Source organism: Brassica napus, chromosome C4, assembly GCF_020379485.1.
Source record: "Brassica napus cultivar Da-Ae chromosome C4, Da-Ae, whole genome shotgun sequence".
Classification (NCBI taxonomy): domain Eukaryota; kingdom Viridiplantae; phylum Streptophyta; class Magnoliopsida; order Brassicales; family Brassicaceae; genus Brassica; species Brassica napus.
Window position 1 is genome coordinate 39,938,605 of NC_063447.1, and position 27,193 is coordinate 39,965,797.

Consider the following 27,193-nt stretch of genomic DNA (forward strand, 5'->3'; position numbering starts at 1 on the left):
AGATCGAACCGAACCCGAATGGGTACCCGAACGCCCACCCCTAACTTAGGACATCAAATTATCAGGAAAAAGAAAGTTAAGTAACGGTTTCACCTACGTGTAACATTATAAGAGCAGGATTATCGGGAGAGAAAAAGGGTTTTTAGTGGGGTTTTTAGGTGGGGGGGCCACAAAAAAGAGAAAAATCGGTTACAGAGAAGCCAAAATAAGAACCGCTGTTTGGTGAGTTTTTGAACTGTTTACGGGCCCCACTGACACGTGGCGGTCCGCAATTGGTTGGTCTTTAATTTTTTAATTTTTTTTTTTTTACTCAGAGAAAAAAAATAAAAAAATAAATAAATAACCCCACGTGGGGTTTCAGCGTTAATCCTGCTCTAACTTACCACTATCAAGCGTCTCTACTCTATATACATACACACAATAGTCTTATCAAATCCATCACCTATAGTCAGAGCCGGGCTTGAGGGTAGTTTTACGAAACATTTGAATGGGGCCCCCTACTTTATGGGGCCTCACATTTAAAAAAAAGTTAATATACATATAATATACACATTAATATAGTAATATAAGTATTAAATATACAATATTGTTGCTATTAAATTAATTAAAATATGAATTAAAACTTACAACTTTAATTTTTCTATAAAGAAAATAAATTTTAGACCAAATTTTTGTTTTAAAAATTTACATTTTCTTTTTAAAAATTAAATTAATTTTTTTTTTATAATTTCAAATAGGGCACCTACAGATTCAGGACCGGCTCTGCCTATAGTATATATTACACAGCACGAAGAGAGAGAAATGTATACATACATGGAGTAGTTAGTTCAAGATCAAAGATAGAATCAGCTTAACTCAACTGAGCATCATGGGTCGATCTCAAGAAAAGGGTCAGGGTCCGATATACAACATGAGGTTATCGACGGTGGGTGCAACCAGAGCGACAGAAACTGGTACGACCCATGAACCAACGGGTTTAGATCTAGCTATGAAGCTCCACTATCTCAAGGCGGCGTACATTTACACGCCCGAGATGGCACGTGACTTGAGCGTGACACACGTGAAGGAGGCTATTTTCAAGCTGTTCGACCAGATCGCATGGACCACAGGAAGGTTATGGCGGAGAGACTCGGGGCGTCCGTATATCAAATGCAACGACTGTGGGGCGCGTTTCGTGGAAGGTAAATGCAATTTCACGGTGGAAGAGTGGCTTAGTAAACCGGACCGGTCAGTTGATGAGTTTCTGGTTTACCATCAACCTGTTGGGCCGGAGTTGCCTTTCTCTCCTCTGATCTATGTTCAGGTAAATTTTTTTTGTAACTATCTATGTTCAGGTAATTTGACAACAACAATTTTATCTTCCTATTCTATTAACAGAAAGAAAAAAAACAATGTTCTCTTCTTTAGTTTGCCATACTCATTTAGTTAAACATGCACAATCGCATTATTACTCCCTCTCTCCATTTATGTATGTATTATTAACCGATATACAACTATACAAAAAGGCCTATACCAGTTATGATATTGTATTATGCAATATATGACACTTTAGAAAATATGTTACTTCACAAGTTAACAAAAGAAAACACCTTTCAAATTAAGGTTATTGAAATATTTATGTTATGATTTTGGTGAATTGATGAACTTGTAAAACGTATCACATAATTAGAAGATTTTTGGGAATTGATGAACTTGTAAAACGTAACACATAACTACAAGATTTGGAGAAGATTACCCATCTTTTAATAGAATATATCGGATACTAAAAGATAGAAACATTTAATGTTATATGACTGTCCTGTCTAGGGGGGGGGGGGGGGGGGGTTCGGGTGTCCATTTCGATTCTGACACATAACTACAAGATTTAGAGAAGATTACCCATCATTTAATATTCTCTCTGACCATATGCCCTAATCGAGAAAAACAGATACAAAAAGATAGAAACATTTAATGTTATATGTCCTGTCTAGGGGAGGTTCGGGTATCCATTTGGATTCTGACACATAACTACAAGATTTAGAGAAGTTACCCACTTTGAATATTCTCTCTGACCATATGCCCTAATCGAGAAAAACAGATACTAAAAGATAGAAACATTTAATATTATATGTCCTGTCTAGGGATGAGAGTTCAGGTATCCATTTGGATTCAGTTCGGATCTATTCGGATTTCGGGTTTTCGGGTTTAAAAAATTCAGCCCCAATCGGATATTTCTAAATTTCGGTTCGGATCTTTACGGGTTCGGTTCAGATTCGGATAACCAATTTAAATTATTTTTAAAATTTTAATATTCATTATATGCTTACAATTTCACAAAATCTATAAAACAAAATAATATATTACATATAAATTTATATAATATATGTCAAAATACCTAAAATTAACATATAAATTAGTTTGGTTTGAATATTTAGATAGAAAATCAATAGATATTTCAAGTATTTTGGTGTTTTGAATATATTTTAGCTATTTTAGACATTTAATTTAGACTATTTATGTATATTTTCAAGTATTTTAGACAACTTAAAGTATCTTATATATTTTGGATGTTTTTAATATATATTAAATCTAAAAATAAGTAATATATTTAGGTATATAAATCTATTTCAGTTACATTCGGATATCCGAGATACTTTGGATCAGGTCGGGTTTGGTTTTGGTTTTTAGATACCAAAATTTTGAACCCGTTCGGTTATTTAATCTATTTCGGTTCGGATTCGATACTACTTTTTCGGTTCGGATTCGATACTACTTTTTCGGATTGGGTTCGGTTCGATTCTTGGGATCCGGGTTTTTTACCCAGGCCTATCCTGACATCAAAAGAATTTAATACCCGAAAGATCTAACCGTACCAATAACTTGCATTAAAAGACACTGCCACATTAAGGGCCGTATTTAATTAAAAAACTCAAAACAATTCAGACAGATATATTATTGCAGGTTCAGAACCGGGTTTAAGCTGATTTTTTATCCATTGTTTAAAAAATCAGTAGGCTACTAAAATAATTTGATCTTAAACAGAATCGGTAAAAATGTTGTGCAAAAATGTGTAAAATGGCTCTTCCGGGCTTTGTGTAAAATGTTGTTTGATCTAATCTTAATCTACCAAATGACAAAAAAAAAACAGAATCGGTAAAACTTTGCTAAAAAGCAATATATGTTTATAAAAAAACCTCAATAAGTTTCTTGCTTTGTTCTTTTTAATTTTGATACTAAGATTCTGTTTTCTCGCTCCTATTTTGATAAACCAATTTATGAATTTTTTGCGCTTAGAGCATTTCCAATGTAAAACTTCATTTTTTCCTCTAAAATAGAGTAAAAGTGAATATGGTGTAAATATGATTCAATCCTACTCCATTTCCTACTCCATAATAGAGTGATGTACAAACAAAAAATAGATTACTCCATTTATGGAGTAAATTCCATTATGGAGTGAGATATGGAATTGGATTGAAGCATTCCTTACTTCATATTCACTTTTATTCCATTTTAAAGAAAAAAATAAAGTGGGGATGGAGATGTCCTTATATACTCCATCCGCTTTTTATATGACACTCAGGGCCGGCTCTGGACCATACTAGGTAAAATATTTGCAACAGGCTCCCGAAGTTTTTGAAAAAAAATACATATAAATAGGTTCCAAAAAAAAATTTTAGATCCCCAAATTTGAAAAACAAAAATTTTACATAAACTCAGCCGCAGACTCCCAAACTCTCACTCAACACCTTTTCACACAAAATAAGGCCATCTTGTACGATACTTTTTTTATTAACTGAACATTATCTCTCGTAAAGAAGTAAATAAGCTGATTTTATTAACTAGAAATAATAATATAAAACAAATAAAGTCATTGTTATTATGTTTTCTTTTAAATTTTTTGAAAAACGTCACAAAAATTGAAACAAAAAAAATGGTTTCAAAGCGTCATATAAAACAAAAAAAAAGATGGGGTATACCTAGAAAAAAATTGTTTTAAAATAAATAAGTATCAATATGCATATTTTATAAAATAACTGGTCATCGGTTATGTGAAATACATAATTATGACCAGCTATGCATTATCATAGTGATTAAACTCTTTGATTACCTAATATATATATTTATTTTGGAGGTCATGTATTTAATATATGTTGAAAACGGGTTTCTCTCTAAGAAAAGATAAATTACATGGTTTAAATTTTGGTTTTGTAGATATATGAACCTACATAACTAGACCTTTTATTCTTAAAATGATTAATTATATAAAAGGACATAGTTAAAAACACCATTAATTTATTATAAATGATAAACATAGACCATTTGCTTGTTGATGATGCATGCAGATACAAATGCTCAAACGTTATCTTTTAGAAATTTGAGAATCTGTAATTGGGTGCAACATCTAAGTGAAAATTCAGTTATATTTAAAATTATAGATATTTGAATTGTTAAAACTTAAATAGTAGTTTGGCTGCAAATCTTGAAACAATAAAAACTAAAATTTTAACATTTACACCAAAAAACAAAAATATCTCAAAATGAAACTAGCTAAACTTATGATGAATAATTTTATTATTTGAAAATTTATATTTTGCAGAACTACTATCTAATCATTCAAATAACGTCTTCTTGATAAAAATGTATTTACTCCGCAAATTATTAATTTCACTAAAACCAAAGTAAACGAGGTTTTTTTTTTTTACCAAAACTATCAAACAATGTTCTACCATCAAAAAGGCATTTGTGTATTTTTTCAAAAATTCTAAAATTGATTTTGCCAAAATCAAGAAACATTGTTTGCTCAGCCAAAGTGGAAACAATATTTTACGTAAAAGTTGTGATGTAGTATTTTTTATGTGAAATACATAAAATCATATTTTACCGCAAAAAATACAAAATAGTGTTTTCAAAAAATCCATAATATATATATATATATATATATCTACTACGTTAAGGTAACAAATAGTGTTTTCGGTCCAAAACAAACAAAAATCATTTTTCTTTATAATATTACAATATTTTGTGATTTTATCATTGCAAGTTTTGCGAGAATATGATTTTAGGATTTTAGAGTAAAAACACTTTTAGAGCACCTCCATCCAAATGATTTTATGCAGCCTTAAAAAATATACTAATGACAAACATAAAATAAGAAAGATATTGAGATACAAGTGCTCATCCATTGAGGCTCTTTCTAGAAGATTTCTGATATCATCATTGGATACATGGATAACTTTTTAATTACGTTTTTAATTAATAATATTTTTATGTAATACAAAATTTATCAATTTAAAAATTTTAAATAACAATTTTTAATAATTTTCTGAAAGACAGAGGTGGTTGGGAATTCCCGAAAGACAAATGTGTTTGGAAAACTGTTCGTTGGTAGTCCGCAGGGAATTCCCAACCACTTTTTCCGTTGGGAATTCCTGACCACCTCTGTCTTTCAGAAAATTATTAAAAATTGTTATTTAAAATTGTCTGTCGGAAATTATCGACCACTTAATCCGTCGGAAATTCCTGACCATTTAATCCGTCGGAAATTACCAACCATTACTTCAAACCACTTAGTCCGTCGGAAATTCCTGACAACCCATGTCCATCGGGAATTCCACACCACCAACTATTGCATTTCAAAATAATAAATGATTCTTTATCTTTAGTTTGTAGATTAGGAACTAGAAAATTTTGAAATCGAGTATCATATATTTTCACCATATAATTAATTATGTCATCTTGTACCTTTCTAAAAACATTTTATTAAGTTTCTTAATATTGTTGTTGTTTAAATTTAGTTTTAAAATATTTTAAATCTCACTTTAAAGTTATTATGTAATTTTATCTGGAAAAGTTAAATTTATTTGAAAATTTTGAAATATTTATGAAATATGAAATTTTTAAGGATTAAAATGAGAAATAAAAAAAATATTTAAGAATCATAAATATGATGTATAATTGTTAGACTCAAAATACAAATAAAAATATGAAACTTCAGTAGAATTTATTTCGGAGATACTCTTAGTTCAAAATAAAATGGTATTAAAACATTTTTCCTTAAAATGAAAGATTTTAAGGATGTCGGTCCTTTTTTGACCCAATTTGGCATATTTTTCTCAAAATTATCGGCTTTGTATGGTGAGGGCCCCTTTTCTGGTTCGTGTTAATATCGGTGAGCGACTCCTGTTAGTTTTAACGAAATGTTTCCAAGATTGGTATAAATCGTTGTATGGCAGCTGTTTCCAAGATTGGTAATAAATCGTTGTATGGCAGCTCGGTTGTAGTGAGATATGGTTGAAACACTGAAATTCAAATAAACTGTTAGAATAATTGCTTCATTAATGGATATGTTTTGTGGCTTATATGCGTTGGGCCCTGTGCGAGCGATGGAACATTTGTTTCTGACAAAATTGGTTCGAAGAGTAGTTCTATCATTTATTCGCCGACGTCGTATAATCAAGGGAAGTAAACCAGCCAAGTGTCCAACCACGAAACGACAAAAAGTTTATAGATCTAGGCGTCAAATTTTACTACATTAAACAAAATCAATCTGACGATTGATTTTAAAACCGCTAAAACATTAGAAAAGAAGAGTTACGACCATAGTTTTTCAGGGAAAAAAAATGACGGCTAGGGTTCTGGGTGATTTTAGGGTTTTTGGTGAGGAAGTGCAGGATGATAATATGGAGGAGATTGGGGAGCATGGGAGACCGCCCGAAGATTCCAGACCCTTGGGTGAAAAAAGTATTAGAGTGTAATGAAGGAGGGATGCCTGTACCGAAGGAGATTGTGGACGAGTCTTTTGTGAAATCAAATCTGAAACTGGAGATCCCGAATGGTGAGGATGGAGAACCGGTGATAACGATTGAAGAGGAGGTTTTGATTGCTATGAATGGTTTATGGACGAGATGTATGATTGTTAAGGTCTTGGGGAGGAGTATCCCATTATTGAGCTTAACGAGAAGGCTGAAGGAGCTATGGAAACCTGCGGGATCAATGTTTGTGATGGATCTCCCGAAGAATTTTTTCATGGTTCGTTTTGGAGTAGAGGAGGAGTATATGAATGCGCTATCAGGTGGACCATGGAGGGCTTTTGGGAGTTACCTTATGGTGCAAGCATGGACGCCTGAGTTTGATCCGCTGAGGGATGAGATAGTTACGACACCGGTTTGGGTTCGTTTAGCACATATCCCAGTTAATTTTTATCATAAAACGATACTGATGGGGATTGCCAAGGGGTTAGGAAAAACGATTAAGGTTGACTGCACCACGCTAAAAGTCGAAAGAGCTAGATTTGCGAGAATTTGTGTGGAGGTTAACCTTAATAAGCCATTGAAAGGGACAGTGATGATTAATGGTGAGAGGTACTGCGTATCATATGAAGGAATCTCGACGATCTGCTCGTCATGTGGTATGTATGGACACCTAGCCTATTCATGCCCACGTAAGGTACTGGAGGAAACTCCTATAAATGCGGTTCTTCCAGTGGACATGACACAAAACAATACGGAGGTTGCAGGTATGAATACAGATTTTATCCCAGTGAGACAGGCGAGGAAAGGGCTAACTCAGAATGGGCAGAGAGGAGTTACACTGCGGAGTAATGAAAGTAGGGAGATGGTAGGAAATAAGACGTTGATCGGTAGTAAAAGTCGGGGGGCTCGTCAAGAGAGTATGTCAGAGGAGATAAGGGTTTTGAATAGGTTTGGAGGGTTGAATGTGGAGGAAGATATGGAGGAACAAGTGGAGGAGAGTGGAAATAGAGAAGAGAATAAAGAAAATGAGAATACTACTAATATAGTTTCTGGAGGAGCGAGTAAAGAGACTGGGAAGGAATTCTCGTTTGGAAAGAATGGAAACAGAGGGAACCAACAACCAGCTCGATTGGGTCCAAAAGATAAGAAGATTAGCAACATGAGAGGCCCAAATCATTCTAAGACCAAACTGAGAAATGTTGGGCCAATGCGTGGTTTGGTGTTTGGCCCAATAAGTGGGGAGAGTGGCCTGTCGGCGAGAGGGAAGAGACTACGAGTAGAGAAGGAAAATGTCGGCCGACCAGGTGGTGTTTTCGCAGGAGATGGGGAGCTAGACAGAAATGAGAAGAATTATGGGCATGTGTACGATAAAAGCAACGCTCAGGAGCAACTTGCAGAGATGAAGAATCTGGAGTTGGATGAGGCAGAAGCTAGTGCGAGCCAAGAACGAGAAGTCCTGGAGAGTGTGGTGGCATAACATTTTGCCCCGATGATTCTATCTATTGATTATAAAGATCTGATGAAGTGCATTCTGTGGAATTGCCAGTGAGCAAATAAACCCCAATTTCGAAGATCGATTAGATATTTGGTGAAGAAGTTCAAGACAGATATCCTTGCTATTTTTGAAACTCATGCTGGTGGAGAAGCGGCAGGCTGGATTTGTCGTGGTCTAGGGTTTGAGAACTCGTTTCGGGTGGATGTGTGTGGCCAGAGTGGAGGTTTATGGCTGTTATGGAGGGAGGAGATTGGAGAGCTTGAGGTGGTCAAGTCGTCGGATCAGTTTATACATGCTCGAATTGGGAATGGAGCAGAGGTGATTAATCTGATTGTTGTGTATGCGGCTCCTTCACCGAGCCGTAGAAGTGGCTTATGGGCTGCTTTAGAAGAAGTTTTGCGTAATGCGGAGGGTCCGGTGTTCGTTGGGGGAGACTTTAATACAATAGTGAGGATAGATGAAAGGAGTGGTGGGAATGAGAGATTGTCTAAGGATTCTCTAAAGTTTGGTGATTGGATAAATGATATGTCACTGGTTGATATGGGATTTCATGGCAATCAATTCACATGGAAAAAAGGGAAAAGTGAAAGCACATTTGTAGCAAAGAGGCTGGATAGAATATTATGCTGTGCCCAGTCTAGACTCAGGTGGCAGGAGGCAAGTGTGAGGCATTTACCTTTCTTAGCATCAGACCACGCTCCTTTGTATCTACAGCTCACACCGGAGGTTAAGGGTGATGCACGTCGACGTCCATTTCGTTTTGAGGCGGCATGGCTACAACATAATGAATTTCAAGACTTGCTAACAGCTTCATGGGATCGTGATATTGATACAAGAGAAGCTTTGCAGAGGTTGGAAGTGACACTCCGAAAGTGGAACAGAGAAGTTTTCGGAAATGTCCAAAGAAGGAAAGAGGACTTGTTGATGGAGATTACAGAGATACAGGACAAAATTGAGCAAGACCTCTCTGATGAGATCTTAGTAAAGGAGGGAGAGCTATTAAAAGAACTTGAGATCATCCTCGAGCAAGAAGAAGTGCTCTGGTTCCAAAAGTCGCGGGAGAAGTGGTGTGTGCATGGAGATAGAAATACCAAGTTCTTTCATATGTCGACAATCATTAGGAGAAAGCGAAATCGAGTGGAGATGCTAAAGAAAGATGAAACTCAGTGGGTATCAGATGCAAAAGAACTTGAGAAGCTAGTGGTGGACTATTTCAGAAAACTATATTCTCTGGAAGACGTGGATACAGACATACAAATGCTATTGGAGAGGAGATTTGTGGGGCTTACAAGACAAGAGAAAATGGATCTTGACAAAACGTTTTCTGCGGAGGAAGTAGAGAAAGCGGTGAGAGCTATGGGAAGCTTCAAGGCACCAGGTCCGGATGAGTTTCAACCAGTTTTATATCAGAGGTGCTGGGAGACAGTTGGTGCATCTGTGATCAGGTTTGTCCTTCTTTTCTTTGAGACGGGGAAGTTGCCGGAGAATACTAATGATGCACTCGTGGTGCGAATTCCGAAAGTGACGAAACCTGAGTATATTACTCAGTTTCAACCGATAAGTCTCTGCAACGGGTTGTTTAAAACTATCACGAAGGCCATGGTAGGGAAACTGAAGAGTATTATGCCTAAACTGATTGGTCCTGCTCAGTCTAGTTTCATCCCGGGTAGATTGAGTGCGGATAACATTGTTGTGGTTCAGGAAGCTGTTCATTCGATGAAAAAGAAGCAAGGCCGCAAGGGTTGGATGCTGCTGAAACTAGATTTGGAGAAAGCATATGATAGGCTGCGTTGGGATTTTCTAGAAGATACATTAAGGGCTGCTGGTTTGTCTGAGAATTGGGTCAAGAGGATTATGGAATGTGTGTCTGGTCCATCAATGTGTATTTTGTGGAATGGGGAGAAATCTGAGCCGTTTAAGCCATCAAGAGGACTGCAACAAGGTGATCCACTCTCCTCGTACCTGTTTGTCTTATGCATGGAGAGATTATGTCAACTGATTGACAAAGCAGTGGAGCATAAAAGATGGAAACCGATAAGATTGTCGAGAGGTGGTCCACAGCTATCGTACATTTGCTTCACAGATGATCTAATCCTATTTGCAGAGGCATCGGTAACGCAGATTCGAGTGATCAGGAAAGTGTTGGAGAAGTTTTGTAAAGCCTCTGGTCAGAAAGTAAGCCTCCAGAAATCGAAGATTTTATTTTCTAATAATGTCTCTAGAAGAAGAGAAGAGAGAATAAACAGAGAAAGTGATATTGCATCAACAAAAGAGCTGGGAAAATACTTGGGGATGCCGATAGTACAGAAAAGAATTAATAAAGATACTTTTGGGGAGGTACTAGAGAAAGTAGCTTCACGGCTAACAGGATGGAAGAAACAAACATTAAGCCTTCCATGAAGGGTAACATTGACAAAGTCAGTTCTGTCATCAATCCCGGTGCATACGATGAGTACGATTAGCATGCCAGTGGGTATACTGGAGAAGCTTGATAGCCTAGCGAGGAGCTTTGTGTGGGGAAGTGGACAACACTTAGTCTCCTGGGATAAAATATGCAAACCGAAGGTGGCCGGAGGTTTGGGGAACAGGGTGTCGACAGATATGAACAAAGACTTGTTAGCTAAAGTGGGATGGCGTCTGTTACACGATACTGAGAGCTTATGGGTCAAATTTTTACGAAGTAAGTACGGTGTGGGGGACATACATGACACATATTGGATGGTAGGGAGTAGCTCTACCTCGTCAACATGGAAAAGTGTGGTAATGGGGATAAGAGAAGAGGTTCTTGTAGGTCATAGCTGGGTCACTGGTAATGGGAGAAATATCAGGTTCTGGACGGATAGTTGGATAGCAGGCCAACCACTCATGACTGAAGTGATTGCAGGGCTTCCAGAAGGATACGAAGATATAACAGTTAGAGATATGTGGGGGGGAAGGTGGAGGTTGGGATTTTGATAGAATTACCCCGTTGGTAACAGCTGAGAGAAGACTAGAGCTTATGGCAATAGTAGTGGATACTGTTACTGAAGCAAAGGACCGTTTGGCCTGGGGGCAGACTCCGAATGGGCAGTTTACGGTGAAGTCTGCATACGCCTTGCTTACAAGAGATGAGAGTCCAAGACCGCAGATGGGGAGTTTCTTTCGATCTATGTGGCGCGTTGTCGCACCTGAGAGAGTTCGAATGTTCCTCTGGCTAGTGGCAAACCAAGTAATCATGACGAATGCAGAGAGACATATAAGGCACCTGAGTGGGACTGACTTATGCCAGGTCTGCAGAGGAGGAATTGAGACTATAATACATGTGTTACGTGATTTTCCTGCGATAAAAGGTATATGGGAGAGATTTGCTCCGAGAACGAGAAGGGATGCTTTCTTCAGAATGCAGTTACTGGAATGGTTATATAAGAACCTATGTGACAACAATGCATGTGGTGGTATTCCGTGGGCTACTATATTCGCTTTGACTCTGTGGTGGGGATGGAAGTGGAGATGTGGACATGTATTTGGTGATACCCGACTGTGGAGAGATAGAGTCAAGTTCTTACGTGACTTGGCTAAGGGAGTTATAGCAGCTAAGGGAGTTATAGCAGCGAATAGAGCAGAGAATGCTCACATAAAGGAGAGACATATGGTTGAGATAATGGTGGGATGGAAGCCACCTTGTGTGGGGTGGATGAAACTGAACACGGACGGGGCATCACATGGGAACCCGGGGCCGGCGGCTGCAGGGGGAGCACTGCGAAACGGAGAAGGCGAGTGGTGTGGTGGTTTTGCGATTAATATAGATAGTTGTACGGCACCATTAGCGGAGTTATGGGGTGTGTATTATGGTTTAGTGGTTGCTTGGGAGAAAGGGGTGAGAAGGCTGGAGGTAGAGGTCGATTCTATGATGGTGATGGAGTTTCTTACGATAGGGATTGGGGATACTCATCCGCTGTCTTTCCTGGTACGCTTGTGCCATGGTTTCTTGACAAGGGACTGCCTGGTCCGATTCATTCATGTGTATAGGAAAGCAAACCGCTTATCTGATGGTTTGGCTAACCTTGCATTTTCTCTTCCGTTTGGTTTTCATAGTTTTGTTGTGGCACCGATTGAGATCGCTGTTTTAGTTCATGAGGATGTTGCTGGACCGTTGCGGCCACGACAAACTCGTCTTGTAAGCTAAAGTTTGCGTTTCTTTTTTAAATAAATTGGGAGTCATTCTCCCATATTCCTACAAAAAAAATTGATACGCTTAAAAACCTCACACGCCATCTGTCAATTATAAGTGGATTTTTCCTTTTCAAAATTTAAAATTTAATTAAATATCAAAACAACACTAAAGCAGTACTCCATCACTTTCATATTAAGTATCATTTTAGATTTGTGCACACAGATTAAAAAATATTTAATTTTGTATATTTTCTATATAAAAACATCATTACTAATACACTTAATCATATTACAATCAATAGAAAAATAAACTGGAAAATAAAATTAATACATTTTGGATTAAAATGCTAAAACGACATTTATTTTGTAACGGAAAATTTTCTCTATAACAACACTTAATATTAAACCAAGAGAGTATTATTTTATGCTTTAAATACTCAATATGGATGTATAATCAATGTGATTGCTCTTAAGCATAGATTGATAGAGTTGATGATAAAACAATACCAATATTATATAGAATGCTGTAAAAGGTGTGTGTTTTCATTAATATATTTAATAAAATGATTCATATACAAAATATTAGTATATGATATATACTTTATTTATGTCTAAATAATATAACTATATTTAAATTTATAATATATATATCAGTTTTCATTTTATTTATTTATCATGTTTAATTATATAAATTAAATTATAAATATGAAATATTATTATATAAAAAATAAAAATTAGTTTAAATTTAAATTTTAAAATTAAAATTTTACTTTTGGATATAAACATAAATTTGATATTATTATATAAAATAAATTAATTATATATAGTTATTTTTAATTTATATATATATCATAAATGTAAATATTATACCAAATAGGATTTGGAAAAGCATTAATATGTTATAAATAGTTTTCTATATATCTTTTTAGTAATTATTGATTAAAAAATAAAAATCATAATGCTTTTGCAAATGGTTTGCCAATCAAACTCTTCAAACCCTTAGAGTGGAAGTAAATAGACCAAAAATCAAAAGCAAAGCAAAAAGATAGTCTTATGAAAGATAGCCTTATTAAATATGGCTTTATTAAATATAAAATTTGTTAACGAGTGTAATAGATGAAGATACAGTTTTATTAAATATAAAATTTGTATTCATGAATGAATTTATCAGTAATTAAAAACTAGATAAAAAGGCATCACTAATATTGGAATATTAAACGTTTATTAACATAAATCGAAATATATATATATATAATATTATTTTAGGAGTGTTTTTTTTCATGTTCTCCATGATATTATGATAAGTCATTAGTTTAATAATATTATTTAAAAAAATAAATTGCTACTTGTCATATTTTATAATTTTAGGATAAGTAATTAGTTTAATAATATTATTTAAGATCAATTAAATTAATATTAACTTATTCTACTAATATAACTTTGTTAAAAAATATATATATATATATATATATAAATATACTTTATTTAGGATATTTAATTAATAAATATATATTAACAGTTGATATGAACAATATCTACAGATAATATTGATCTAAATATAAATTATTATAATATTAAACTTAAAATTAAATGTAAAGCATCATTGAAAATATATCATAAAATATAAATTATATATTTATGTCAGATATTTATGTATTCTTAATATTGAATAATCATATTACTAACCTAAAATAAATTAATTTGTATTTGTACATGATGAACATCAAAATCACAAATAAAGTTATGCTAATAACGAACTTACCTGTAAATCACAAATGTTATCAAAATAGCATATTTAAAACCAAAATAGTGAATATTATATAAACTACAAAATGAAATTAACTAAAAATATTTAAAAATATATAGAAGCTTGAAATAAAACATTAATAAAACTATTATTTTTGACAAATAATAAACATAATATAAATATAATCCAAGAGAATACATAGATAATGTTTTGTAATTTTTATTTTGTGTTTTTGTCTCACTGTTTTTAAAATCTAAATTATGGAGAATATCTAATGTTTGTTGGCTATTGTTATTTTGTTGATGTTTTATGAGTTGTAACTTTTGTTGGCTATTGTTATTTTGTTGATGTTTTATGAGTTGTAACTGTTTATAATCATTTTAGTGCCATTGATTTTTTTTTGTTCATAAATACAATAAGTGTTTAAAATCAAATTCAAATTTTCTAATTTGATTATTACTACAGAAAAGATTTTGATTCAAAATCTACATCGCATAGATAAAACTATGAAACAAAAGAGCATAATTTAATACATTGATTATCAATATGAATATTGAAGTTTTATAATTTATAATTTGTATCTAATTGAAAAAAATAGTTTTAAAATAAAAATAAGAATTGAAATTAAAAATTGTTAGGTACATATATATTAGCCTGCACAAGTAAAACATTATAGTTAAAAATATAAACGCTAGAAAGTATTATTTAAATCAATTTTATTATTTAATATTTATTTAGAATTAGTTAGAGAGTTAACTTATATGACTGTTGATTTAGTAAACCAATTTATATTATTACAAATTGAGCTAATTCAAGAAATATTATAATAGTTATTGATAAACTAACAGCTAAATTGAACGATTCAGCTCATTTTCAAACCTTCTAATCCTTTTTTTTATTATTTGAGGATAATCCCCTATATATTATTTGAGAAACATTACAACTTCTTTTTGTAGCCACGTGTCATCACTAAGATGCTTCTTAGAATCATTAGAGAAAAATATGTTGGTCCATCTAATTATATAATAAACGTTTTATTAAAATAACCATAAATTCATTATTAATGTTCTTTATAATTTTTTTAAACAAAAATTACAGAATTGTCTAATGCGGCTAAAGTATATATGACAATTAATAATTTTAAATAATAAAGATTTGATAAAAGTTAGTATATTTTCTATCATATTTTTTTAATTTTAAACTATTAAACTAAATTAAACAACCACAATAACCATATAATAAAAATTTAGATTTTTATGTATATGTTATATTTTGAATTTTTAAAAACGACTATAAATTACTAAAACTGTTAAAAGTCTCACATTCAAATTTTGTGATCCATGGTTTAAACTTTTTGTTATAACAAAATACAAATGATTACAAAATCATATAAGTAAAAAATCAAATTTAATTAATTATTAAGATTGATATATATATATATATATATATATGTTGTTTTAAACCATATCAAATACATAAATATTATAGTTTCGAAATTTAATTTGAACATTTTTTTTATAAAAGTTTTTATAAAATTTAATTCCGAACGTTTTTTTATAAACAGATCGATCGATGGATTTAAAAAATATTAATTTTTTTTAAAAAATAAAATTTCTGAAATTTAAATTCGAAAATATGAAATTAAAATTAAAAATGAAATCATATTAATTAATATTCAAAGTTTCACAAATAAAAATAAAACATTTAGAGTTTTTGGAAAAAAAAAAACTGCGGGTCTGACACGTCCGGGAAGACCTCGTTCGGGTACATCCTCTGCATCATCTCCATCATTTGTTGGTTCAGCTTCCTCTGTGCCTCATAGCCCGCCTGTTGAGCCGCCATCTGGGTCTCCAACAAAGATATACGATCATCTTTGTCCTTCAACTGAGCCGTAAGCACTTCTGGATCAATAAAGGGCGGTGGTGCAGAAGAAGGAGGAACCGACCGGGTGCGACGACCCAAACCGACCAAACGTCCCTTCTTCTTTGGAACCGACTGAATAGAAAATAGCCAAATTTACAAATTTAAACCAAGAAATAAATGAATTGAACTTTAAAAAAAAAAGAACTTACGGATTCAACGATTTCGTTGATTCGAAACCGGGACAAGTTGGTCGAAGCCGTCGAAGCGTCATCCTCGGTTTGAAGCTGAGACACTTCGTCTACCACCTGAGTTTGGACCAGGTCGACCACGTCCCTCACAAGACCGTCATCAATCTGGCCGGTCTTCTTGTTGGTATACGCCCTCCTCATTAGGGCGAGATCATCAACCGGCTCGCCATCATTTTCTTCCGCCTTGAAAAAAACATAAATTAAAGAAACATTAGAAATTAGAAGAAATGCACAATAAATTAAAATTCTGAAACTCAAATAATTGAAGATAAAACGGTTGAACTTACCATGCGATCTCCCAGAGTGGCAATAGATTGAGCACCCAAGTTATGCTTGTAGATGCCCTTCCCTTTACGGTCGCTCCTGCGGTTGGTGGAGTTGGTGGAAGAAGTTTCTTTCGTCTCTTCTTTATCCCAATGCGCACACAACTCCTTCCAGACCGTGTCGTTCATCGACTTTGGGACCTTTTAATAAAAAAAAAAAAAATAGTTTAATAAATTAAAAAATAGTTTAATAAATTAAAAAATTGTTTAATAAATTAAATCGAACCTTATTGATTTCCCACTTCTTCTTCCACTCGTGGATCTGGTTCCCATAGTTGTCCATTACTTTATGGACGAAGTGGTGATAGATAAAGAGCGTCTCATCGGAATTCCAGTTGAACTCTTGCTGAAAAAAAAACACAATTAGTAGAAAAATTATATTAAAGATTAAAAATATAAGTAAGAAATTAGAATACTTACCGCAAACTGACGAAACCACAGAACCTGCTTCTCGGTAGGGAAGTGAGTGAAAGTCGGATGTCCACTGTCGAGGGCCGAGTACATCATACGGTTGATCCATGCGCTGATCCCGTTCCCGGATCGGTTGAACCTAATAAAAAGAATAAACGGTTAATAATGAATCCAAATTTAAAGAAAAAAATGTTTAATTACCATGTTTGACCCCGTCCATGTGGATACGGAGTGAGATACGGAAGATGGTCACGACCGGGCTGTTGAACCAACTCCGCAACACGCATCACTCCCGGAGGACCCGGAGGAACAGGAGCGGATGCAGCAGCGGGAGCGAGAGGAGCAGGAGCGGGTGCAGCAGAGGGAGATGTATGGTTGGAGATGTGGGGCGCAGGAGAATCCTGAAAATGGCTGGAATCCCGAGACTGGCTCCCCGTACCACCACGACTACGACGCTGTCGAGGTCGGGTCTGATCATCATGAGACCTGTAAATTAAAAAAATATATTTAATAAATAGAGAATTATATAAATTAATTTTTTTTTTTAAAAAAAATCCCAAATAATATAGTGACAAAAAAGATTTATATATATTAAAAATATTTAATAAATATATAAAAATAGTTCTAATAAAAAAAATAGTTTTAATAAATAAAAATAGTTTAATAATTAAAAAAAATAGTTTTAATAATATATATATATTAAAAATATTTTTAAATCCCAAATAATAGTTTTTAGTCACAAAAAAAGTTTTCTAGATATTTAAAATGTTTTGTAAAATCCAAAAAAAATCGAATTTGTATACCAAAATTTTTTTGTAAAATCCAAAAAATCGAATTTATATAGAAAAATCGATTTGTAAAATACAAAAATCGATTTTATATACAAAAATCGATTTTTTAAATACAAAAAAATAAAAAAATTATAAAAAAATTCTACATCAATTCAACAAAACAAATTATTCAACCAAATCATAATTCTAAACCTATTATACAACCAAATCACAATCCTAACCAATCACCCTAACAAAAATCTATCAAAACTACACAAAAACCTAACAAATAGAACCTAAGAGAGTGGGATAGGGTCCTTACATGATTTGTGTAAGAGAAGGGGGAGATCGCCGGAGATATCGTCGGATTTCAGGGGGAAATCACCGGAAAAGAGAGAGGAGTCGCGCAGGGGAAGAAGAAGCGGCTCGTGGTTATAAAACCTAGGGTCCGACGGATAATATCCGTCTGAATTCCGTCGGAATTCTAATTTCAATTTTCGCGAAATATTTGCCCGGTAAAATGAAAATATTCCGAGGAAATTCCGACGGATAGTAAAATATCCGTCGGAATTTCCTCGGAATATTCCGAGGAAATACCGAGGAACTAGTGTTTGGGGTTTCAAAACATCAATTTTTTTTGCCGTATTTCATTTCTTATACAATTGTAATGCATACCATTGAAGATTCTTTGTATAGATGAGCATAAACCATGAAATAACAAATTTCAAAACTAATTGAAAGTATTCCCTTTACCGTTCATTAAAAGGTATAAGTGTTTCTCTTATGTTGTGGGATTTCGTTCATACAATCGGAAAAATGTTAATTATACGGTAAGGTACAAATATTTGACTTCATAATGAACGTAAGACACTTAATAAGGGTTATATAGGTGTTATTCAAACCGCAAAACGTTGTTTTCAGTTTAAAAACCATATTTCCTCGGAATTTCCTCGGATTATTCCGAGGGAACTCCGAGGAAACCCTCTTCTTCCTCGGAATTTCCTCGGAATATTCTGAGGAAATTCCGAGGAACTAGTGTTTGGGGTTTCAATACGTCAATTTTTTTTATAAACGGATCGATCGATGTATATATATCCAAAAACGCATCGATCGATCACTAAGATGGACCGGACCATAAGAATGTGATCGATCGATGAGATTATCCCATCGATCGATCGAGAATCTCAAGTGTTCTTCGGAATGTCCTCGGAAAATCTTGTAAGTTTTTTTATAAACGGATCGATCGATGGATATATGTCCAAAAACGCATCGATCGATCACTAAGATGCACCGGACCGTAAGAATGTGATCGATCGATGAAATTATCCCGTCGATCGATCGAGAATCTCAAGTGTTCCTCGGAATGTCCTCGGAAAATCTTGTAAGTTTTTTTATAAACGGATCGATCGATGGATATATGTCCAAAAACGCATCGATCGATCACTAAGATGCACCGGACCGTAAGAATGTGATCGATCGATGAGATTATCCCATCGATCGATCGAGAATCTCAAATGTTCCTCGGAATGTCCTCGAAAAATCTTGTAAGTTTTTTTATAAACGGATCGATCGATGGATATATGTCCAAAAACGGATCGATCGATCACTAAGATGGACCAAAGCGTAAGAATGTGATCGATCGATCCGTATTTGTTCAAAAACGCATCGATCGATGTGTGTGCGGGAAACAGAATTATAAGGCAAAACCCGACCTTTTTTGGATCTAAACCTCAGAACTCTCATCCCCTCCGATTTCCCCTATAATTCGCCCCCCCCCTTTCTCTCTCTATAATCATCCGATTTGAACAATTTTGGGCTCTATTCCCCTTGATTTTTCGAGCTCTACCTGATTCCTACACTCGTTTTCACCCTAAGACAGGTATACTCCGCAAATCTCCACATTCTGAAATCGTGTTCTTGAGCAATATTTGGGTTTTGTGAATTTCTTATTTCCTTGTTGATTCCTTGATCAAATATGCATGAAACAGATGTTTAAACATGGAATAGAACACAATTGTCTGTGATCAACGAGTTTGGAACACAATTGAGATGATTTAGGGATTGAGAATTTTTTCAATTTCGTTTTTTTTTATCACAACTCGATTTCGCCTTTCATTTTCATGTTGCTTTGAGTTCTTAATTGATTATAACCATGTTGAGAGCAATGATTCTATTTTGTAGAGAATGAAGCGCACGAAAACATCAGCAAAGAAGAACACACAAGAAGAGGGTTCGTCTCAGCGAGAGACGCAAAGGCCAAAGAAGTGGGATAAGTCTGATACGACCCACTATAACAACATGAAGAAGGTAGCCGTTCCGGCTACACAACTAGCATGTCCTGAGACGATGACAATATTGGGAATCAAAGCAGACATTGAAGGGCTATTCCAGAACATGGGTCTAGGCCAACTATGCAACCTCAAGGAACCCACTTATCCGGAGTTGGTACGCCAGTTCATAGCATCCGCATACGTCAGCCGTCCCGATGATAGCCATCAGGAAGGTTTTCTGGCATTCGTAGTGCAGAAAGTATACTATGAGGTATCTTTCACAGACCTCTGCGGACTATTTGGATTGAGTGCGGGGGAGACGACATCTGGTCTTTATTGGACTTCAGAGCTGTTGAACTTCTGGGAAACGATTGGCACAGGGGTTTATAGATCTTCTCAGGCAAAGGAGTCACTTACCCGGAGCCCAGTACTGAGATATGCGACACGCCTCATTGGCTCATTGCTATACGGGACAACCACAGCCGCATCAGTCACGCAATGGGAGTTGTGCCTCCTATACCAAGGTGTGAGGCATTTGCTACCAGCATTTGGAAACTCTACATTCCCACCTGCTACTGCCTTCAACATGGGAGCGGTGCTGGCCGCAAACATAGCAGGATACAAGGGGAAAGTAACCAAATTCAAGAGCAATGCATGTGGATTTGGTGCAGTGATTACTCGGATCCTTAGACATGTGGGTGTAGACTGCCAGAACCAGCAGGTAGCACTGGACAGATCAAACAACATTGCTTGGAACTACCTGGATGTCATTTCTCTAGTAAGTAAGGAGTTCATAGCTGGTCCCCACTCAAGGATCGATCGGGATGGTCCTTACGTCTACGTATTCCAGGACCGAGCGAAGAAAACACTCTACTGCCACCTGCCTCAGATCGGCCTGACTGCTCTACTTTCAGAGGCTGCAGTTGAGTTCCTACCCCCTGCTACCGCACTAGTAGACAAGCCATCCTTCTTCACGCCAAAATATCAGACCAAAGGCAAGGCCGTGGTTGATGAAGAAGGAGAAGATGAGGCTGCACAAGCCATTCCAGATGATTCACAACCCCATCAGCTACTCCCATCAGACTCCAGCCAGTACAAGCTGCAAGAGCTTCCACCGAACGCCACTTCGCGCCAGCAACAACATTGGAGAGATCAGAGCATAAAGACAAACAACGACATGCTACACAAGATCTGGGCTGCCATTTCACGTATCAGGCCGTGTCGTTGCCAAAAAGGATGATGTAGTTCATCGGGACAACTCTCCATCCAGCTCTGGTTCGGGTTCGAGTGGTACACACAGGGTAAGAAAGAGGTCCAAGAGACCCAACGATGCAGGAACATCTGGAGCAGGAGACGAGGAGTAGGAGCTATCACCGGCCAGTATTGCCATTTGATTTCCGACCGCGCTATTTTATTTTCTTTTTTATTCTAACGTTTTATGGTCTTATTTTCTGTTAATTTTGAACTTAGTTTTTTTTTTCTTAATTATGAGTTCGTATTTCTTTTACATGGTTTCTTCGTTTTATTTGGTTGTGTTTTGAGTAGTTTTTAATTCGTATTCAGCTTTGCCTTGCTAGATAAACCAAATAACTAATATCCGAGGAAAGAGGTTATATCAAGTGTTCCTCAGAATTTCCTCGGTATTTCTTAAAAAAAAAAAAAAAATCAATGGTAGTTTGTTTCCGAGTCATCATCACCAGATGAATCTGAATTTGGATCTTGGTGAAACTCTCTAATCACTGGTTCATCCTCTACGTGAACGACGGCTTCCTCTCCAAAGTCGGTTAAATCGACTACAAGGCCAACTCCAGCTAAATCTTCTGCTGCACTTAAGTTGCCGGATGTGCTTGGTTGTAGTGGGTCTTCCAGCTCAGAACTTCCCTGAACTCGCTCTCGGGTTGAGTCTTGTAACAGTAACCCATGGATCATCTTTGTTCCACACTTAGTACTACCTGCATTTGAAAGTTAACATTTACACGAAAATCGTATGTTTCAATACCTTGATGCCCATAGTTCTGAAACTCATATATTAGTCGGCCTGAAGAAACACATCAAGTGATCTCTTAGGATGCTCTGGTCCGGGAACGAGAATCGAGAGAAACAAAAATGCACTGTTCGCAAGCACAAGTTTGGGGGTAGGTTGTATGGTGTAAGAATGACGGGCCAAGAGAATACTGTCTTCCACTCTTGCCAAACGGACTGAAACATCAGTACATAATCCAGGTAGACATCTTTCTTCTCTCATACGCAAAGTCGGGATACTTTGATTGGAAATGTTTCCCACGCTTTTGCATCTGAAGGATGTCTGATCTCACCATCTGTTGAGTGCTCCGCATGCCATCTCATTGGTTGCGCTGTGCGTTCAGACAGATACAACCTCTGAAACCTTTTCCGTCAAAGGTAAATACCACATCCTTTTATATGGCACTGGAACTCTTCCACTCGTATCTTTATAACGAGGCTTTCCACAAAATTTGCATGTAACCCGCTGTTCATCCGCCCTCCAATAAATCATGCAGTTGTCGCTGCATACATCTATTACCTGATACGATAAACCAAGACCAGCTACGAGTTTCTGAACCTCGTAGTATGAACCAGGAGCTACATTTCCTCGGGTAGAATACCTTTTACAAAATCAGCAATCGCATCCACACAGTCTTCAGCCAATTATAATCTGTTTTAATGCCCATCAATCTTGTAGCAGATGATAAGCTGAATGACCATCTCTGCAACCTTCGTACAATGGTTGCTTTCCAGCCACCAACATATCATAAAATCTCATAGCTTCTGCATTGGGTAAAATCTTCCCCTCTAAAATGATCATTTACCATCTGCTCAGTACCTACACCATAATCTACATCTGTTCTAATTGGTTTCTTCTAATCTACCGCTGGCTGAGGTTCGCTAGTACTACCATGTTCATAATCAGTTTCCCCATGATGATACCAAATTTGTAACTTCGTGTAAACCCACTCAAATATAGATGAGTCCAAACATCCCACTCTTTAATAACCTTTCTATTTTTACAATTAGAGCAAGAACATCTTAACATACCTGTTTTTTCTTCCGGTTGTCGGTGAAATAACCCCATGAATTCGGTTATACCTCGTTGGTATTCTTCCGTAAGCAATCTCGTGTTCGGATCCAAATGAGGTCGATCGATCCAAGAACGAAAATAATTTGAAGAAGACATATTTTTTATGAATCAAATTCGTGTGTAAATAGAGTAAGAGGGAGGATGAAGAGATGAAGTGAATGAAGAGGAAGAGGAGTGCTTGTATTTATAGTTTAAATCCTGCCGACAGACCGAGGAAATTCCGACGGAATTCCGACGGAAAAGGCTAGTTCGTCGGAATTTCCTCGGAATTTTGTAAAATCCCCCAACGGCTCTCCAACGGCTATAAAATTTTCCTCGGAATTCATCGGTTTTTTCCGAGGAACCCATTTTCCCTCGGAATTTCCTCGGAATATTCCGACGGATAGATATTTCCTCGGAATTCCGTCGGTATATTCCGAGGAAATTCCGAGGAAACCCAATTTTGTGCTTCCTCGGAATTTCCTCGGAAATTCCTCGGGATATTCCGAGGATTTCATTTTCCGTCGGAATGTCCGTCAGAATACCGCTGTTTTCTTGTAGTGCTCTGCATAGCCAAATATCCAAAGCAATTTTTTAGTGCTTTCCATAAAATTCTACAGCAATAAAATCTAACGCCACAGCAAAAAATCTACAGATTTTTTTCTACAGCAAAAATTTTAAAGGTACACCACTTACCAATCAGACCCTAAATGTATTTTTCTTAGCTGCTTGACAAATCTCGATGGCTAAGACAAAAAATCCATTTTTTATTAATGTTATATGAAATTAATTATTATGTTAAACAATAATATATTGCTATATCATGTTCTTGAATGATTGTAAAATACTTCAAAAATGAATTCCATACTAAATTTCTTCCAATCCCTTAACTTTTGCAACAAGACTTTTTGATACGGAATTAACATAAATGCTGACAAACATTAAATTTGGATACTTATATAATTCTTTCCGGTTAAATTTGAAGTCAAATACATGTTGTTTACGATTCATAAATGATACATGATATTTTTAGGGACTGGAAAATATAAACGATTCATAATTATGTTCTTCTATAAAATTATGGTACTTGACATTAATTTTGATTAATATTTTTTGTATTTTATATAAAATATTTATATTGATACTACACATACTTTAAGTTCATATGATATACATAGAATTACGGAGAAAATGATTTGCTACTCACTTAAAATGCATGTCAAACTTTTTATTTCAAGAATTAACAAAAAGTTACATCCAAATTTAAAAACAATAACCAAATTAATGTCTTTTTTTAGTTTCAAAATGTTATGTCCAAATCTATTAACCATTCAATCTATTAAAATAAAAAATTAGTTAAGTGAAAGTTATATTTTTAAATACAAGAAATTTGAAAAATGATTTTTTTTTCTTTTTCAAAATCTAAAAATCCGAATCCGATCCGAAATAACTGAACCCGAACTAAAAATACCCGAAGTACAGAAATACCCGAACGGGTTTTATACCTCTATACCGAAATATCCGAAAATCTGAAATACCCGATCCGAACCCGAACGAGTACCCGAACGCCCACCCCTACTTTATGGGATATGTGACATTGATGATTGTACCTGGACAATATAAACTCGAATATATTGTAAAATCAAAACGTCGTATAAAAAAAGTTTAATGCAATCTTGAGCGATTGTAAAATAAATTCAAAAATGAATAACATATTAAATTTCTTTCAGTCCCTTAATTTTTGTAACAAAATTTTTTTTATTACGAAATTAACATAAATGGTGATAGACACTAAATTTGGAAATTTATATAATTTTTTGTGGTTAAGTTTGAAGTCAAATATCATTTTTAATATGGACTTCCTTTAAGCATGGAGATTCGTTGATAGGGCCTTTATCAATTTACAATCCATCGGTTCGAATTCCCTGTGACTTGAGTCACTCGATTCATCTTCTAATCTTCTTAGGTATTGGGATTAAGCTTAGTTAAAGAAATCTAGATATCTCAGGTGATGAGAAGAGAGATCAAATCAAACAACCGAACCGTAGCCCTTTATATGTTGTCTCTTCGAATTTTTTTAGTAAAAAGACACTTTTTGAAACAAAATATAAATTAAAAGAGGCCTATATTTATTTTGACTCTTAATGAATATTAAATTTCAAAAATGAGTCTCTTTTACAATTTCGAGTCCTAATCAGCCCACTAAATTAGAAAATTCATATTATTTACTTTGTTATTTATTTTTATTTTTCTACAATTTTTATGTATTCTGGAACAAGTATAATTTTAATAAAATATGACGATATAAGTTTGATAATACGACAAGTTTGTCAACCATAATAAAATTATTGTTATTCAGATACTCCGGTAAATTTTTTTTTTGACTGAAAATTCCAGTAAGGTTCCAATCCCAGATTAGATAATTTTATTTGCATTAATCTGTATATCAAACATTACTTTTGCTAATCTATACCTTGTATAATATGTCACAATTGCTTTTATCTTTTCAATATCTATAGATTAAAATTTATAATCTTTTATAGTCTATTCAACTTGCGCAGCATCATCTCGTAGGTGTTAAACCCTCTGGGTTTTCTGAACTTTGTTAAACCCTCTTTATACGATAGACTAGTAGTGCGCACCAAAATCTTGAACATTATTTTATAAAATCAAAAACAAAATAACCACCACCTTATCTCGGTCTTGTATCTGCAGATGACCCGGTTTAAGTGCAGAGGATTAGCTTTCGGCCTGAGCTGGGCCAACATCATGGGAGATTCTTTCTCTTTATTCTATGCCTTCAACTTATGGGTTAAGGTCCTTTCAGGAGAAAAAATCTATGCCCCGGAAACTTCTATCATAGACAGAAGGTTTCAGAATCCAAATCCAACGGTGAAAGACCCGGAATCAATAAAACAGGTTGACCCGGTTGGAGATCTATGGATCACTCCAAGCAACAAGAAAATGGTGAGTTACTGTTTCAACCTCACCGTCACCGACCAGATGTCACCGCATTTTCCGGCGAACGGAGATGATCAGATTCCGGTGTTCGAGATTCTCGCCGGAATCATATGGAAAAACATAGCTAAGGTTAGAGAAGATCCAGAGCCCTTAACTGTTACGATAATCAGAAAGGATCCGAACGATTTGAAACCTATCAGATCGATTCGAAACAGTCAGATGATAAGCTCCGTACACGTGGATTCTCCGGTGGCTGAAGCGACTGTGGAAGAGTTAGTGAGATGTATCGAGAGAGCGACGGACGAGAGATGTGGAATCGATGAGATCGGAGGGAGCTGTGATGGGAGTTTGGATTTTATTGTTTACGGAGCGAAGTTGGCGTTTATGGATTTGAGTGAAGTCGATTTGTATGAGGCGAAAGTGATGGGGAAGTCGCCCGAATCAGTGTACTGTAATGTTGAGGGGATAGGGGAGGAGGGATTGGTAGTTGTTTACGCGGCGGCGAAATCGGAGGAGAGGGTTGTGACAATGACGTTGCCGGAGGAGGAGATGGAGAGAGTAAAATCGGAATTCAAGAAATGTGGTTTGATCGCGCCGTGAGAATGAATCAACGACTAAGTAATAAGTAAACATGAATGGAAAAATGATTGCTGACTACGTGAAGTATTGGTTATCAAACAAATGTATATTTAGGTACATGAAATATTTATTATGCATGGCAACATCCCTCAACTTTATGATGTTATGTAGTTAGCATCACGAGTTTAATTTCATATCAAAAAATGATGTGTATGTTAGAGACCGTTTAAATCTCTCGTTACAACAACGAAAATGTGACGTACCTGATGGTAATTTACCTAATTAGATTTTGACCAGTGTTTTAAAATTGTAAAAATATTTTTAACAAAATCTAATTTACAAAATCAAAACAGAGTTTTTCATAAACATAAATTCCTTATTGATTTCCCACTTCTTCTTCCACTCGTGGATCTGGTTCCCATAGTTGTCCATTACTTTATGGACGAAGTGGTGATAGATAAAGAGCGTCTCATCGGAATTCCAGTTGAACTCTTGCTGAAAAAAAAACACAATTAGCAGAAAAATTATATTAAAGATTAAAAATATAAGTAAGAAATTAGAATACTT

The 27,193-nt window shown here is 35.3% G+C and overlaps 1 protein-coding gene across 2 annotated transcripts; it reads left to right on the forward strand.

The window, feature by feature from the left end:
• The first annotated feature begins 698 nt into the window (after positions 1-698).
• On the forward strand, positions 699-26,867 carry LOC106380644 (protein ECERIFERUM 26-like). 2 transcript variants are annotated; one of them, XM_048756528.1, is made up of 2 exons: positions 699-1,303; positions 19,922-21,517. In XM_048756528.1, the coding sequence occupies exons 1-2, from the start codon at positions 869-871 to the stop codon at positions 21,248-21,250; spliced, it is 1,764 nt and encodes a 587-aa protein (XP_048612485.1). In that variant the 5' UTR covers positions 699-868; the 3' UTR covers positions 21,251-21,517. The 2 variants fall into 2 exon arrangements, with proteins under 2 accessions (XP_048612485.1, XP_013675901.2); XM_013820447.3 differs by lacking the exon at positions 19,922-21,517 and adding an exon at positions 25,802-26,867 and having other exon boundaries at positions 747-1,303.
• Positions 26,868-27,193: the final 326 nt, after the last annotated feature.

Excerpts from the sequence above, each read along its gene's own strand:
- LOC106380644 (XM_048756528.1), top strand. The coding sequence starts at position 869 with ATGGGTCGATCTCAAGAAAAGGGTCAGGGTCCGATATACAACATGAGG. Across the intron at positions 1,304-19,921 it reads CTCCTCTGATCTATGTTCAG|AGAATGAAGCGCACGAAAAC; the intron begins GTAAATTTTTTT and ends TCTATTTTGTAG.